This window comes from Triturus cristatus, chromosome 6, assembly GCF_964204655.1.
Source record: "Triturus cristatus chromosome 6, aTriCri1.1, whole genome shotgun sequence".
Taxonomy (NCBI): domain Eukaryota; kingdom Metazoa; phylum Chordata; class Amphibia; order Caudata; family Salamandridae; genus Triturus; species Triturus cristatus.
This window is the reverse complement of record NC_140589.1, coordinates 1,246,850,603-1,246,865,078: the sequence shown is the minus strand read 5'-3', so window position 1 is coordinate 1,246,865,078 and position 14,476 is coordinate 1,246,850,603. Positions and strand designations below refer to the sequence as shown.

Sequence of the window (14,476 nt, the reverse complement as noted above, 5' to 3'; positions counted from 1 at the left end):
TTCCTCTGCATGGTAAAGGCTTGTAGCCCTGCCCTGAGTGCCCAACTGCACTGTTGTCTGTATCCCTAATGCTGATTTTTGTCATAGGTAAACATGGATCATGCGTGTGCGCTATTACATAGCATTGTCTCGGAGATTGCGGTCTAGTTAGACAAGGAGGGGCACCCAAAGAGCTACTTTCATAGTGGAGCGAGGCGAGGCTACTACCTTCATCAAGAGTTAAGCAGTACAAGCGCAGTGGTGGCAGCACACCGAGTAGTGAACAATAGCAGTGAACAGGTCCTTTTTAACCTGTGTCACTGGAGTACGGCCTGAAAGCTCACTCCCCTTTTTAAAAGTTCTGTTGCTGTGTGCTTTACTCACCTGTGGCCTACGTTAGGTAGATATGGACTGCTGTGCAGTGCAGGAGTGGTGACTATGTGCTGGATGTATGTGTGCGAGGAAAGAGTACAGTACAGGGATGGAGCAATACTGTGCTGTTTATATGTGGTTAGGCATGTACTGAGTGTATGTATGCCCTGGGGGATATATTATATGAGAAATGTAGTCTTGCGCAGTGAATGTGCAATCAAAACATGTGCTAGGTGTAAGTTGTGCTGGCGTGAAGTACAATACATGAAGCGTGAAGTGTAGTGGAGTGCACACATAGTGAGGGTGTATGCTGCCAGTGTGTGTTTGCAAATAGCACACCCTGGTATAAGACAGAAAAGCTACAGTACTGAAAAGTGTGAGCAGACTGAATATGTATGCTCAATGCATGGAGGTAACAGTGCTGACTAATAAGTGTGCTGTAAATCTACAATGAGTGCAAGTGTGTCTGCAATGGTACATTAAATGGAAGACATTGGGTTCTATTTTGGGAAGCCCATGCCTGCATGGTGAAGACATGAGGAGTAGAGGAATCTCCCCAGCCAGATTTGTGTATTACTGCATTCCTGTGTGCTGGGTGGAAAACCAACACTTGGAAGGGAGGAAGAGACTCCTCCTTTACCCTTCAAAAGGGTGCTCTTTGATTCAGTGATAGATCACAAGGAAGGGGACTGGACTCATCTCAGGAAGGAGATGGGTCTGATAAGGGAATCATAAAGAGGACGGCTGGGACCCTGGGTTTACCATTTTGATGCACATATCGCTGTTGCTGACATCCAGGTATGAACTCTGGTCACCCCCAGGAACTGTCTTGTGGGTCTATCAACTTCATAGTCTTCCCTGCTGTGACAGACAGCCTTCCAAAAGTGAAGAAGACAATGGCAAAGGGCACTTCAAAAGAAGCAGAACCTTAACATAAAACTTCAAAGACTCAGACCCTAACTTACATTTGGTGTCTGGAAATGGACTATAAAAAGGGCAAATTGAGACCCCATTATTTGTCATCTGCCAAGCAGCCAGATGGACTGTGTGAGAATGGGAAGCTCTACAAGACTTCTGTCTGTGGCCTAGACTGGGGTAAATGCCTGCTAGTCTCCCTGATGGGTGAATGGACATTAACCAGGAAAGCCAAGACCCCAGCCCTGGACCCTGAAGCACCAGCGCCTGCCTGCTTGCCAAGACCAGTGTTACTTCTGAGGAAGATGAGAGCGTTGGAGGGAGCAAAGTCAAGTGGGAAGCCCTACCAAGAGGACTCCTTGAAATTGGTGTAAGCGGATGGCTGTGCACCAATCGGATCTTTGTCCAATGACCCCCATATGCCAGGAGAGGGCTGCCATGACCAGAGTAGTGTAGTGAGCGCCATGTGGGAAGCGACAGGCCCACACCGGCTCGTTGCGGTGGCCCCGTATGCAAGAGGGGAGCCACCATTGAATCATTTGTTGCCTGTCTGTCGAGGCTTGTGTCTGCCTTAATCGGTGACCCTGTATGCCAGGAGGGGACACCCTGGTAAAGGCAAGAGCACCAGAGGGGCTGCCGGTACCAATATTGGCAAAAATGTGGGTCGTTTCAAGGACGAAAGATTGAGGCTCTGACCGGCGGGTCACGCATGCTCACCAAAACCTATACCTGACTGATTTCCCCCTGAACCTCGAAGGACACCGCCAGAGACGTGTCTTGTGGAGACGTCACACCCTAGCTGGGCTTTAGTCAGAAGCTGGGGAATTGACTCCCTTACCCCTGTAGGGGAAGAGTGACTTACCTTGTGTTTGTGGAGTGAGAGCAGCTTTGATTACTGGGACAAGCTGGCAGCGCTGCTCAAGGGAGAGAGCCTGCGCTTGCCGGGTGCTGCAATGGGTACTATGAGTAGCCCAATTTCGCTGAACAAGAGAAGGACTTTTGCGCACCTATGGAAAGGGTACTTGCTGCACCACTGAACGCTTCCATATCGCCGGAGCGGTAAGACTAGAACTGAGCCTGTGGGGCCTGGGTGAACTCACTGCTATCAGCCCAGCAGGAACATAGACACTTTTGAGTAATTCCTAAAGAGTCAAAGGGGAACTCTTGGGTGCACTCTATTAGTTAGCAATCCCTGGATATGACCCCCAGAAAAATGGGGAATAACCACAACCTCGTTATAAGGAAGAGGGTGGGACAGGGATTTGCTTGACAACTACTAGAGCCCCGACCTCCAGGGGATTGTGTTGCTGCTCAAGAATGTCATTATTCCTTCGAATGTGTAGAGTTAGAAATAGTACATAAGTAAGTCTTTGACTGAACATTGAATTATTGTTAGTACTGTGTGCACTTTCAGTTATAAGTTGTGTTCACTCAGCTGTATCTACACTCCATTCACCCTCCCCCCGACAATGGAGCCTTTGACTGTTCGTCCACAGCTTCCACTGAGAGTGCCAAAGGAGTGCATGGCCCATTTTCTCAGGTCTCATAATAGGTCAGACCCAGGAATATCAGGAGTAAAAGGATTCAACAACACGCTTGGCCCCCGGCACCCTGTGTGCCGCGTGGCTCTTTAAAGGGTTCTGACAGATGACATCCCACTCTTGTGTGCGTTTTCTGGGGCCAGATACCCCACTGCAATTCCCTCTGCAGGCAGCTCCATCACATTTCACCCATTTGATAATTTCTGCCTGCCAGTGTATGAGGCTGGGCCCCTGTGTGCTTTTCCAGGAGAGTGCTAACTCCCGGCGTGCAAGTACCGATGCTAGATCCATGAGTCTAGATGGGATTGCTCTTACCCGAGGTCTTGGGAAGACAGACACTAGGCAATAAACCGGAATGTTTAAGAAGTGTCTCCCAGTGGCCATTGTTATATATTGGTGGCTGTGTCCCAGTAACGAAAGAGCACAGGACAGCTCCACATCATATGATAAATATCTGCTCCCCCAACATCACACCCCGGGCATGTTGTGTGTGCCGCAGGTAACATAGCATTAATCTACAGTGGGGGAATATATACCCGATGCAGAAAGTAATGTTATATGAGCTTAAACCTGGTGTTCTGCGACATTTGAGGGATGGACTTCAGAACCAAAACCCAGTCTTTAACAGTGATTGAGGTGCCGACGATCCCTGCCTGAGGTCATGTAGTCCATGTAGGGCATTTTTAGCTTGTCATAGGAACGCAGGTTATAACATTGTGCTCGCCTGGGACTTCCAGGCCTTAGTACACATAGTCCGGAGACCTTCATGTGCTGGGGGCTTGGCCATGTTACCCTTCCAGATCAGGCGCAGTATGGCCTTAAGGGCACAATAAAGTAAGAAGTAATGGGGGGATGTCTAAACTCGTCTATGAGCCCCTGAAAATCTCTGACTGATTCATTTTCAGAAAGTCCCCTAAGTGAGCTTAGGCCAGCCCTCTTCCCCACATGCCAAGCTACTTCAGTCACCATGAGGGTATCAATTGGACAAGGCCCAGAGTGATAGCGCTCTGGAGTATGGAACGATGGCGTGGGTTTCGCTCTAGCTCAAAAATACTTTATTGTGGTGGCTAAGATACTGCCCCCAGGGCCTCCTGATTTCTGTGAGGGATATAGAATCAATTGGAGCCATTCATTATGCAAAGAAACCACCACAACTCCTGCCCCAGGAGCTCCCCATTGCACCTCTCTCTGCTGAGCAGCCCAAAGTAGTTGTGCAGGCAGGTAGTATACCTCCTACTCTGGGACCGCTAGTCCGCCCTCTGCAGCAGGAAGCCGCAGCAGGAAGCCACAGCATGGCCAGTGAAATCCTACACCATTTCGTGCTCCAAAGTAAGGTCAGGAGCCGTCCATCTATTTCTCCAAAGATGGCCTGGTGTACCCTAATAGGGAGGGTAGAAACAAAGAACAGCTACGCGCTAGGATAATGATTTTTGCCGGGGCTGCGAAGCCCATGACAGACAGGGGCAGTGTGTGCCAGAAGAAGATAGAACATCGCAAGGAGGCAATGGTCACCTGTACATTAACTTCTATTAACTGGGTTTCTGAATGATAACTTTGCCCTCCCAAGTCCCGAGAGGTATGCAACTTCCCTCGGATCTCATCCCCAAGCTCTGAAAGTCAGCCATCCGGGCACAGAGCACCCAAACAGAATGCATTGGACTTACTCCAGTTCACTTGAAGACCTGGCACCACACCAAAGTGGGTGAGCGCAGTAGAGGTGACTTTCACATCCGATCGCTCCCCATGAAGATAGAGCAGCATATCGTCTGCCTATGTCGACATATGGAGCTGGATGCCGCTGAGTTTCAGGCCGTGAAGTGTATTGCCCTCTCCGAGAGTCTAATTTACAAATATTAAGAATACCGGCACACCCAGTAGTGGCTGCTACCAACCAGGGTTGGTAGAGCGGGGAAGGGGGAATGAGAGAGGGGGGAATAATAAAATAAAATTGAACTTACCTCTATACAACCAACCCTGGCCACCGCCTCTTTTTTCAGCCGGAAGCAGCACACAGCCTCCCAGAATCCCCTAACCAATCACAACACTGCCTTAGCAGCATTGTGATTGGTCCGAGCGCCGTGGTTCGGTGCTCAGACAGGGTCTGGCAGGCTGTGCATGTTCTCCACCCAGGCTGTAATACAGCATGCATAGAGAACATGCAGAGTACAGATGACACTTTGGCCAGCAGAAGACGGCCGGCCTGACACACTTAAGGTGCTGCAACCACTCCTCCCTCTGTGACGCCGGTAGTCTAACCCAGCCCTGCCCGCCTGGCTTCAGCTGCAAGCAGAATACAAAAAACAAAATGATAATAACAAGCGTTATTATCATTTTATTTTTTGCATTCAGCTTGCAGCTGAAGCAGTGGGGCGATGCCCCTCCGCCTTACAGGAGGAGCCGCCACTGGGCACACCTATCTAGTGCTTCTTTTTGGCATCACAGAGGCTCAAGATAAACCCACCAGTCATAACTCGTGCTGTTGGGGTCATGCACAGCAGCTTGGTCCATGTGAGGAACCTGCTTCCCAGGCCCAGACTGACCATGGTTTTATACAAGAACTCCCAACACAGGGAATTGAAAGCCTTCTCTATGTCATCCACCAGTGCCAAGACTTTTGAGTAGGTGCTGAGGGGAGAATGATCCCTGTGGACTAACTGTATGATATCATTGACCGTGCTGTGAGCCAGGATAAATCCGGATTGATCTGGGTGTATCAGATCCTGGACCTGAGGCAACAATCGGTTTATGTAGATACCTTAGTACTAATTGGAGCAATAGGGTAAACCATGAAAGAAAATAGGCTGAATTGGAATGAAAGGCATGCCTGCCAGGTTGCAATCATCATGACAAACATATGAAGATATTGGCACTGTTAAGGCGTTCTGCTCCATAAGTTATATTCTAAACATTTATATAATTGTGTGGGAAGGATTTTACATTTTCTTAAGAAATTCTTAACTTTTGTGGTACTAAAATGCTAACCACACCTATTAATTGGAGCAAAGTACAGACACAGACAGTTCACTTCATCAACAGGATACGTAACACCAAAACAGTAGACAAAAAGGCTTTATAACCCTTGGTGAAAAAAGAATGTTCAGGCAAAAGAGACAATCATATAAAAAAAACTTAAAGAAGATCTTCAAACATAATGTCACTCAAATAATAATGGAGAAGCATTCCGCAATATGGAGAAAATATTTGATGCCATTTAGGAGAAAGATGCTGAAATATTTGCACTCGTATCAGCTATGGCAAGGGACCTTTAAGAATAAATCTGATTCGCGGATATATGTCAGAGGTGACATCCTCACATTATATCCTTGTGCTAAAGCCCTGCTAAAGGACTCCAATCACGGCAAGTATGGTCTAAAACGGTGGAGGGTTTATCTCCCAAAGTGAAATTACTACTATAATTAGAACAAGTCCTCTATCATGATCTCCAGGGCCCAAAAATATCTTGAATGAAGTAATCAGGGGGCATATTATCAAGAAACGGCGTTAAAATTATCGCTGCTTTAGCGGCAGAAAACTGCCACTAACGCGGCGATAATGGGCGTGATAATATGCGCAGAGAATTCCAATAGAAGCCCATGTTCTGGTGTCAACATGGGCTTGTTTGGACAAGTCAGCGAGCCAGCCTGGGGGGTAGGCTAGGGTGGCGCGGCAGGGCCTTTTACTTAAACCCGCAGCAGCCTGCACAGGCCGGTACAGTACTGCGGCAAAAGTGTACATGACTTGTATACCGCTACAGTTAGTCTGAATGATGAATCACATGCATACATTGCATTCCATCCTAGTAATAATCGTATATGGAGCTGCCTCCCACCACGCCGGTGATCTTACAACCGGACCCTCACGCTACCCAAAAAAAAAAAACAGCGTTGGTTTTTGCACGGTATTGGAATGGCATCACTCACTAGCTAATTAGTTGGCTTAGCTTAGCTAGTTTACTCACAGTTTTAACTTCTTACCGTTACTTGTGGTGGGCGGTCCGGCCGACTGGCAGGGACACACACTGGCGGGCCTGGCTGCACTGTCTTTGCTCAGTGAACTGATTTTTACGATTAGGCGGCCTGGTGCTCTGCTGCTGTTTGCTACTAGACAGTACTGCACTGTACTACTGGCTGATGATCGATGCCTATGCTTACCTGCACAAAGGCTGCCCTTAATGTTGTCATCTGTCGGGTGTCGGGCAGCGCCGCGGCTGACTTGAACGATGGACTCTGTCCTGGTTAGCAGTGAGCTGCGGTGGTTATGCTGGGGCGTTGCGATGTGTAAAAAATCAGTGCACGCTGCCGTGCGCTGCGCGTACTGCGGCAGCCCCTACCCCTCGGCGCCATCAGAACCAAATCCTGCCCACCCCTGGCACCCCAATAAATCAGTGTGTGTCAGTAGGCAGTACTGGTGTGTGTGTATACTGTGTCCCACGGCCTGCCCACCGGCAAGTGGCAAGTTGCAACACTGTCTACAACGCACAGTCAACTGCACGCACCCACTCACTGTGTGAACTAAGGGCTGCGGCCCGCCCACGGCCGCCATGATCACAACATATTTATAATTTATTATCTTGGACTTGCCTTGGGCTCCGCGGCAGACTCAGGGAAGGGCAGCAAATTAAGCGAAGTCTCACACAGCCGCAAACAGTCACTGTTAACCGCTGTGACTTCAATGTGTGACGTGCGCAGAGATGCGTAGACCCGGCCCTGTCAATTAAGTGCCGGTGCTAAGCACCGGAAAGCACCAGCACAAATTAAGCCCTGATTGCTGCCCATGAGATAACTAGATTGCTGAGATGCCCATGGCTTCCAACAAATACCACAGCTACTTAATGTATACCACTTCAGATGTAAGGAGGTCCAAATGGCCATGTTTCCCAGCTGCATGAAGTTAATTCTGTCGCAAAAAGAGGTTAAAAACTCTTTAGGGCCGAGTGTCAATCAGTAACATCTCATCACAAAGTGGCAGGGGGTCAGCAGTCTCACTCTGTGAGGAGGTAGGGATATCATGTCAGCCAAGGAGAGGAGGCGGCAGTCCCAACCTTACAGGAACCTTGGAGGCTTCCCTGCTGCAACCCAAGATCACTGCTGCAGCGGGTAAGTAGTGTGTTTTTTTAAATGTTTGGTGTGGGCATGTGTGTGTATGCATGAATGTTTTGTATGTGTGTGTGCATGCTGTAAATGGGTGGGTGTGTGTGTGCTTGTGAATGGTGGGTTTATATGTGCACGTCTGTGAATGCATGAGGGTGTGAGTGAGAGTGTATGTGTGTACATGTGTGACCTGCCCGCCCCCCTCCTGCTTGTATTATCGGTCACTACTGGTTAACTGCAAATCAGGAGAAATCTGTTTTTCTTAATTGACAAAAAGGACAATTCCAAAGAATGTACTATTTGTGCCTTACATCAATGGTGGATCAAAGTGACCTCTGCAATGTGTATATTATGAATAAGGGAATTATTAGTCTGATCTCTAATCAACCCATCGGTTCAGATCACTGAAGCTTATTCATAAACCTTTTTCCTGATTCAGTGGTGCATTAGTCCTCAAAAAAGGCTAAGGTGTCCTTCTCTTCAAAAATAAGCTTAATCTGGACACCACCATTCTCACTAACTTTAGGTAGGAATGTTACTCATCTCCTTGTGATTGCTACAACCATTGATAAACTGACAGGACCGAATTCAAGCCAAAACGGAGTGGTGTGGCGCAGCGACCAGAGCAGCTGACTCCAGAACGTGGGGTTCACGCTTTGATATCTGGCGCTGGTGTCAGCATCGTGTGACTCTGGGCATTAGCTCACTTAATCTCACCAACAGCCCCCCAGCGCCTGGATACCCTTAGGGGTTTAAGTTTCTACATTATAAATGTGGATTTACACTACATATTACAAGCCCAGCTTAACCAGTGACAGAAAATGCTGGAAAACCTAAAGGTCTCCATCGTTCTCTCGCACTGTGTGAGTCGAGCTTCCGGCTTGTTTCCAGTGCTCAGATTTTATTCTGCGCAGAGATGCTCAGAGGGACAAAAGAAGCACATGAGCTGCAAGTGCTGGATCTGAGCACTGCGTCAGTCAGTTACTGAATTACCACATCCTGAGACTTTCCACGATGTCACATATCAATTAGGCTATGGGTAAAAGGTTTTGCAGGTTTTTTGATCCATATAAGTGAGAGGGTCAAACTAGGTCCTTTTCTTTATGGAGATATGTTTGTGAGCTGGGGGGTCCCCCAGGGCTCATGTTCATTGCCCGAGCAGTTCACTGTATACAAAGTTCAGCACTTCCTTTAGCTCATTTCTAGAATATGTTGGATCATGCACAGGGGTATACACCAGTGATGATCAGATGTTCATCAACATAACAGAGGAACACTACATTTGAGGTGAGTAACCAAGCATGGGTGATCTAGATGAGATCTAGTAACCCAGCATGGCTGACATAGATGAGATCTAGTAGGCCAGCATGGGTGACCTAGATGAGATCTAGTAACCCACATGGGTGACCTAGAGGAGATCTAGTAACCCAGCATGGGTGACCTGGATGGGATCGAGCAACCAAGCATGGGTGACCTAGATGAGATCTAGTAACCCAGCATGGGTGACCTAGAGGAGATCTAGTAACCCAGCATGGGTGACCTAGATAGGATTGATCAACCAAGCATGGGTGACCTAGATGAGATCTAGTAACCCAGCATGGGTGACCTAGATGAGATCTAGTAACCCAGCATGGGTGACCTAGATGAGATCTATTAACCCAGCATGGGTGACCTTCAGCGGGTTGAAACTGAGCTCGCTGTGCAACATACACCTTCATGTTTGGTTGTAAAGACAGACGCTTACAGTGCCATTAGCTATCCTCCTTTATTGGGTCAATTGCAGACTTCAAAGAAAAGCGAAATAATCCAGGGTTACTTACTTTTTACAGTGCCATATATTGAGTAAGTGTGATTGATCAGACACGTCACCCTGTAAGAATCAGCCTATAAATGAACTAATATACTAAGAGTGACAGAGCCACACAAAACACATTTAATTAGGAACTGTGAGCGAGATGTGGAGGTGAAGGAGCAATCACTGCTTGGAATTAGACAGCACCATGACTCTAAGGGCAGGAATCGTCTTGACAATGTTTCGCCATTCTTGAAATTCTTCATCTGCAGGCCTACAAAAGTATCATAAACTGCAAGGTGTTTATAAAGCAGCAGTGCGCCTGCCTCTGGTCAAGGAAAGCATCAACCAGCCGCCAACACGAGAAAGTCCTACATTTGTTTCATGATATAGACAAATTCGGTTTGAGTTGAAATACCTTCCCACAAATGTTTGCTAAAAGCTGCATCTACTGATTGCTTATATCACAAACACGTCATTGAGGGCCCTGAGCTTTAATTTGACTACCTAATGCTTTCTGGGTGGTGTAGTCTTGGCCTGCTTCCATTAAACTTATGAGACCACCACACTTAAAATTGCTAGATTTGTAGCTGAAAAATCCAGGGCTGGAAAAGTGTGCATGACCTGTGCGCTGCTACCCAAATATATTCTAGCTTATATTCATATCTGTAGGAGCCCGTCTAAATTTCTGCACGGATCATGTGTGCATAAACTGCCCTCTATGCATTCGTCAGCGTATTTTAATAAAGAAAAGGTCAATAAACTTTCAAGCACCCCCCAAGATGCTATAGTCTGTTTACTTAGATCGAATGGTGATAAGATTTATGTATTTAAATATTTCTCAATAACCTATTAAGATAGTTGGGCGTTCCAAGCACTGAGTCGGGCCAGACCGTCACTCTGGCATGTTCACGGTGAGCTGCATACTAGAGAACTGTTTCAAGAGAGGTATAGGCAGCCAAAACCCAAACAGACCCAAAATCCAAACAGGCCCCCATGGCTACATTCTGGCCTAAGCCTCCTTCAATGTGTGGATGCTTTGAAGATTTCTTCAATTGCTGATTTTGATTCTAGTCCAGCCATGAGTCTGAATTTACTTTTATGTTTGCAAAACCAAATGGACCACTTTGTACGAGTAGGGTCGTCATGCTTCTAATGCTGACAGTGCTTGAAGACACGCTCCTATCCCATACCTTCACACTGCTCTCCTGTGGCGTCTGTGTGGTATCCAGGTTTGCATTCACACCTGAAGGAGCCCTGTGTGTTTCTGCACAGGCCATTTGAGCATAGACTGCTATCGGCGCACTCATCAACATCTGTTAACAAAGGAAAAGACGAGTATTCAAATCAAGTCCCTAGATACCTTTTTCCAAATGTCTTTACGGTGCTCTATGTTGAAAAGCTTACAGTGCCCTAATATTCTACAAACACCTGGAGGCAGATTTACAAGCCCCTTGCGCCACTTTTGCGTCACTTTTAATATGGGAAAAGTGACGCAAAAGTGGCGCAAGGGGCTTCTAAATCTGACCCCTGGTATTTAACAGCGGGCTGTACTTTGAACTGTGACACGTTTTTCATACTTGCTTTTTCCAGTTGTCATCATTTTTCTCTCTCTTGCTAATTCGTTCTCTCTTTCCTGTCTTTCTTTTCCTTCCCCTTGGTCAGAGTCTGATGATGAAAAATAGGCTCAGATCCCCAAAATTAAGTGCATGCGCCCACCACCTCAGAAACTGGCATTAATTAAGCATTAACTGAATGTGCTTATTTAATGAACATGCTCGAAGCACCTTTGGTGGATTTTCACCATTTATTAAAAAAGACAAAAAACACTGAATCAATGGTGCAAATGAAAGGTTTGTGAGTGCCCATAGAATTTGCACTCGAAGTGTGCAAGAGTGCCTTTCCTTGGAACTCTGCAACACAAAATAGGCTCTTTTGGGGCATCCCACCACCTTCACACCTACTTAAACCCTCCTAAATGGTTTATGACATCAATGACATTACCAAGCACACGTTTACAACGCACGTCTTTACCACACATCCATTACATTGCAATTTCTTTACCATGCATTGCCTTTACCACACATGCCTTTACACTTCAAGGTATGTATAAAGTAAATGGACCCCTACAAACACACACACACACCCATATATATATGTGTGTGTGTGTATGTGTGTGTGTGTGTGTGTATATATAAATGTATACATATGTATGCGTATATACATATCTTTGCATGTAAATAGAAATATATTACTAACTACTTTAATTGGGAGAACCCCCCCAAACCACCTCATTTTAAAAAATGATTATAAAAAGAAAGCTTTTTTGGGGGGGGGGGACCCTGAAAAAAACCCTTCCCACTGTATTCCCTTACTTACCCTAAAACACCCTTCCCACCAAATTACCTTACATACCCCATAAACCTGAAACACCCTTACCACCCTATTCAGTTACTCACCACTAAACCCCAAAAAAGCTCTTACCACCCTATTCCCTTACCCACCCGTAAAGCGTAAAATCACCTCTGCCTCCCAATTCCCTTACCCAGCCATAAACCCTAAAAACACCCTTACCACCCGATTCCCTTACCCACACCTAAACCCTAAAATCATCCTTACCACTCTATAACCTTACCCTCCCCTAAACCCTAAAATCACCCTTCTTCCCCATCCTAAGCCTTCTTGGGCCCCAAGTCCCCCATCGTCCAGGGTCAAAATATAAGGGGAGGAGGCATGCAACTCCCCTACCCAAGCCTTCTCAGGCCCCGGTGAGGCCATCCCCTGGGACTTGTGTTTTTCAACATTTTTGTAAGCCTATTTTAGCCTGGGGGGCCCCATCCCCCAGGGCCTCCATTATAAATAAGTGTGTGCCCCAGTGCCCACCCTAGGCACCAACCAAGCACACAGGGAGCCCCCGCAGCCCCAGCCAGCTTCCCGAAGGGTGTCGGAGCCGGCATTGCTCCTGTCTGGATGGAGCAGCTGCTTTATGCATGCTTCCTCTGGGTGGGAGCAATATGTGTTCTATCTGTGGGCCGGGCAACAGAATACAAGTCTGATCCCAGCCGACAGAAGCAATTTTAAAACTCCCACAGACTGGGAGCAGACTTAGTGTTTGCTCTTGTTTGGCGAGGGATTTAAAAATGCTCCAGACAGACGGGAGCAAACACATTTTTCCCTGCTAACGGTAGTGCACTCACTGGATAATGTCACCAGTCATGTCATCAGTGATGTCATTTGAGATGTCATCAGTGATGTCACTGACCATGCCAGGACTGATGTAATGTGTGAGGTCATAAGCAGTTCACTGCAGGGCCATAAGTTACAGTTAGGTAACTATAACTGCTGAATTTCTATGGTTTGGTACGGGTGAAATCTGAGCCTTGCGATAACGTTCCTGTAGCCTTTGTTTTTTCCAGTGAATTTCTAATTTTTTTTAATGCTATTTCCTAATTCTAACGTCCCTGTAACTTCTGTTTTTTATGTGAAAATTTATAAGGGTTTTTAGGTTGGTTTTCCTTAGTGTAACCTGTAATGTTTGAGAGTGGCTGTGTGAGTGGCTGTATGGGTTGATGAGTGTGTGTGTGAGTGGCTGTATTGGTCTGTGACTGGGTGTATGAGTGGCTGTATGGGTGTGTGAGCAGGTGTCTGAGTAGTTTAGTGGGTGTGTGAGTGCCTCTGCCTCTGTGTCTGTGAGTGGGTGGATGAGTGTTTGTGTGAGTGCCTGAGTTGGTCTGAGTGGATGCATGGGTTAGTGAGTGGGTGTGTGAGAGCCTCTGTGTGTCTGTGAATGGGTGTGTGAGTTCCTGTGTGGGTCTGTCACTAGGTGTGTGAATGCCTGAGTGGGTGTGTGAGTGTCTGTCTCGGTCTGCGAGTGACTGTGTGAGTGCCTGAGGGACTCTGTGAGTGGGTGTGTGAGTTTCTGTGTGGGTCTGTCACTGGTGTGAATGCCTGTATGGATCTGTGAGTGGGTGTGTGGGTCTCTGAGGGAGTCTGTGAGTTCCTGGGATTGGGTGTGTGAGTGCCTGTGTGGGTCTGTGAGTGGGTGTGTGAGTGGCACTACGGGGCTGTGAGTAGATATGTGAGTACCTGTGTGGGTCTGTGAGTGGGTGTGTGAGTGGTGCTATGGATCTGTGAGTGGATGTGTGAGTGTCTATGTGGGCCTGTGAGTGTCTGTGTGGGTCTGTGAATGGGCATGAGTGCCTCTGAGGGTCTGTGAGTGGGTGTGTGACTTCCTGTGTAGGTCTGTCGCTAGGTGTGTGTATGTCTGAGTGGGTGTGTGAGTATCTGTGAGTGACTTCGTGAGTGCCTGAGGGAGTCTGTGAGTGGGCGAGTAAGTGCCTAAGTGGGTTTGTGAGTGGGTGTGTGAGTGTCTTTGTGGATCTCTGAGTGGGTGTGTGAGTTCTTTTGTGGGTCTGTCAGTGGGTGCATGAATGCCTGTATGGGTCTGTGAGTGTGTGTGTAGGTCTCTGAGTGCCTTTGTGGGTCTGTGAGGGAGTGTGTGAGTGTCTGTGTGGGTCTGGTAGTGGGTGTGTGAGTGTCTCTGTGGGTCTGTGAGTGGGACTGTGAGTGGGTGTGTGAGTAGGTGTGTGAGTGGGTGTGTGAGTGCATGTGTAGGTGTGTGAGGATTTGTGAGTAGGTTTGTGAGTGTGTGACTGGGTCTGTGAGTGGGTGGGTAGGTGTGTGAGTGTCTGTGTGGATTTGTGAGAGGGTCTGTGAGTGTGTGAGTGAGTCTCTGAGAGGGTGTGTGAGTCTGTGAGTGGGTCTGTGAGCAGGTGTGTGAGTGCCTG

At 47.4% G+C, this 14,476-nt stretch overlaps 1 protein-coding gene across 1 annotated transcript in view; it reads right to left on the bottom strand.

Moving 5' to 3' along the window:
- LTBP1 (latent transforming growth factor beta binding protein 1) overlaps positions 1–14,476 on the bottom strand; it is a 1,238,788-nt gene that overhangs the window by 304,414 nt on the left and 919,898 nt on the right. The window contains exon 22 of the mRNA XM_085612185.1: positions 10,883–11,005. Coding sequence (XP_085468311.1) covers positions 10,883–11,005 — 123 coding nt within the window. The remainder of the gene's footprint in view (positions 1–10,882; positions 11,006–14,476) is intronic.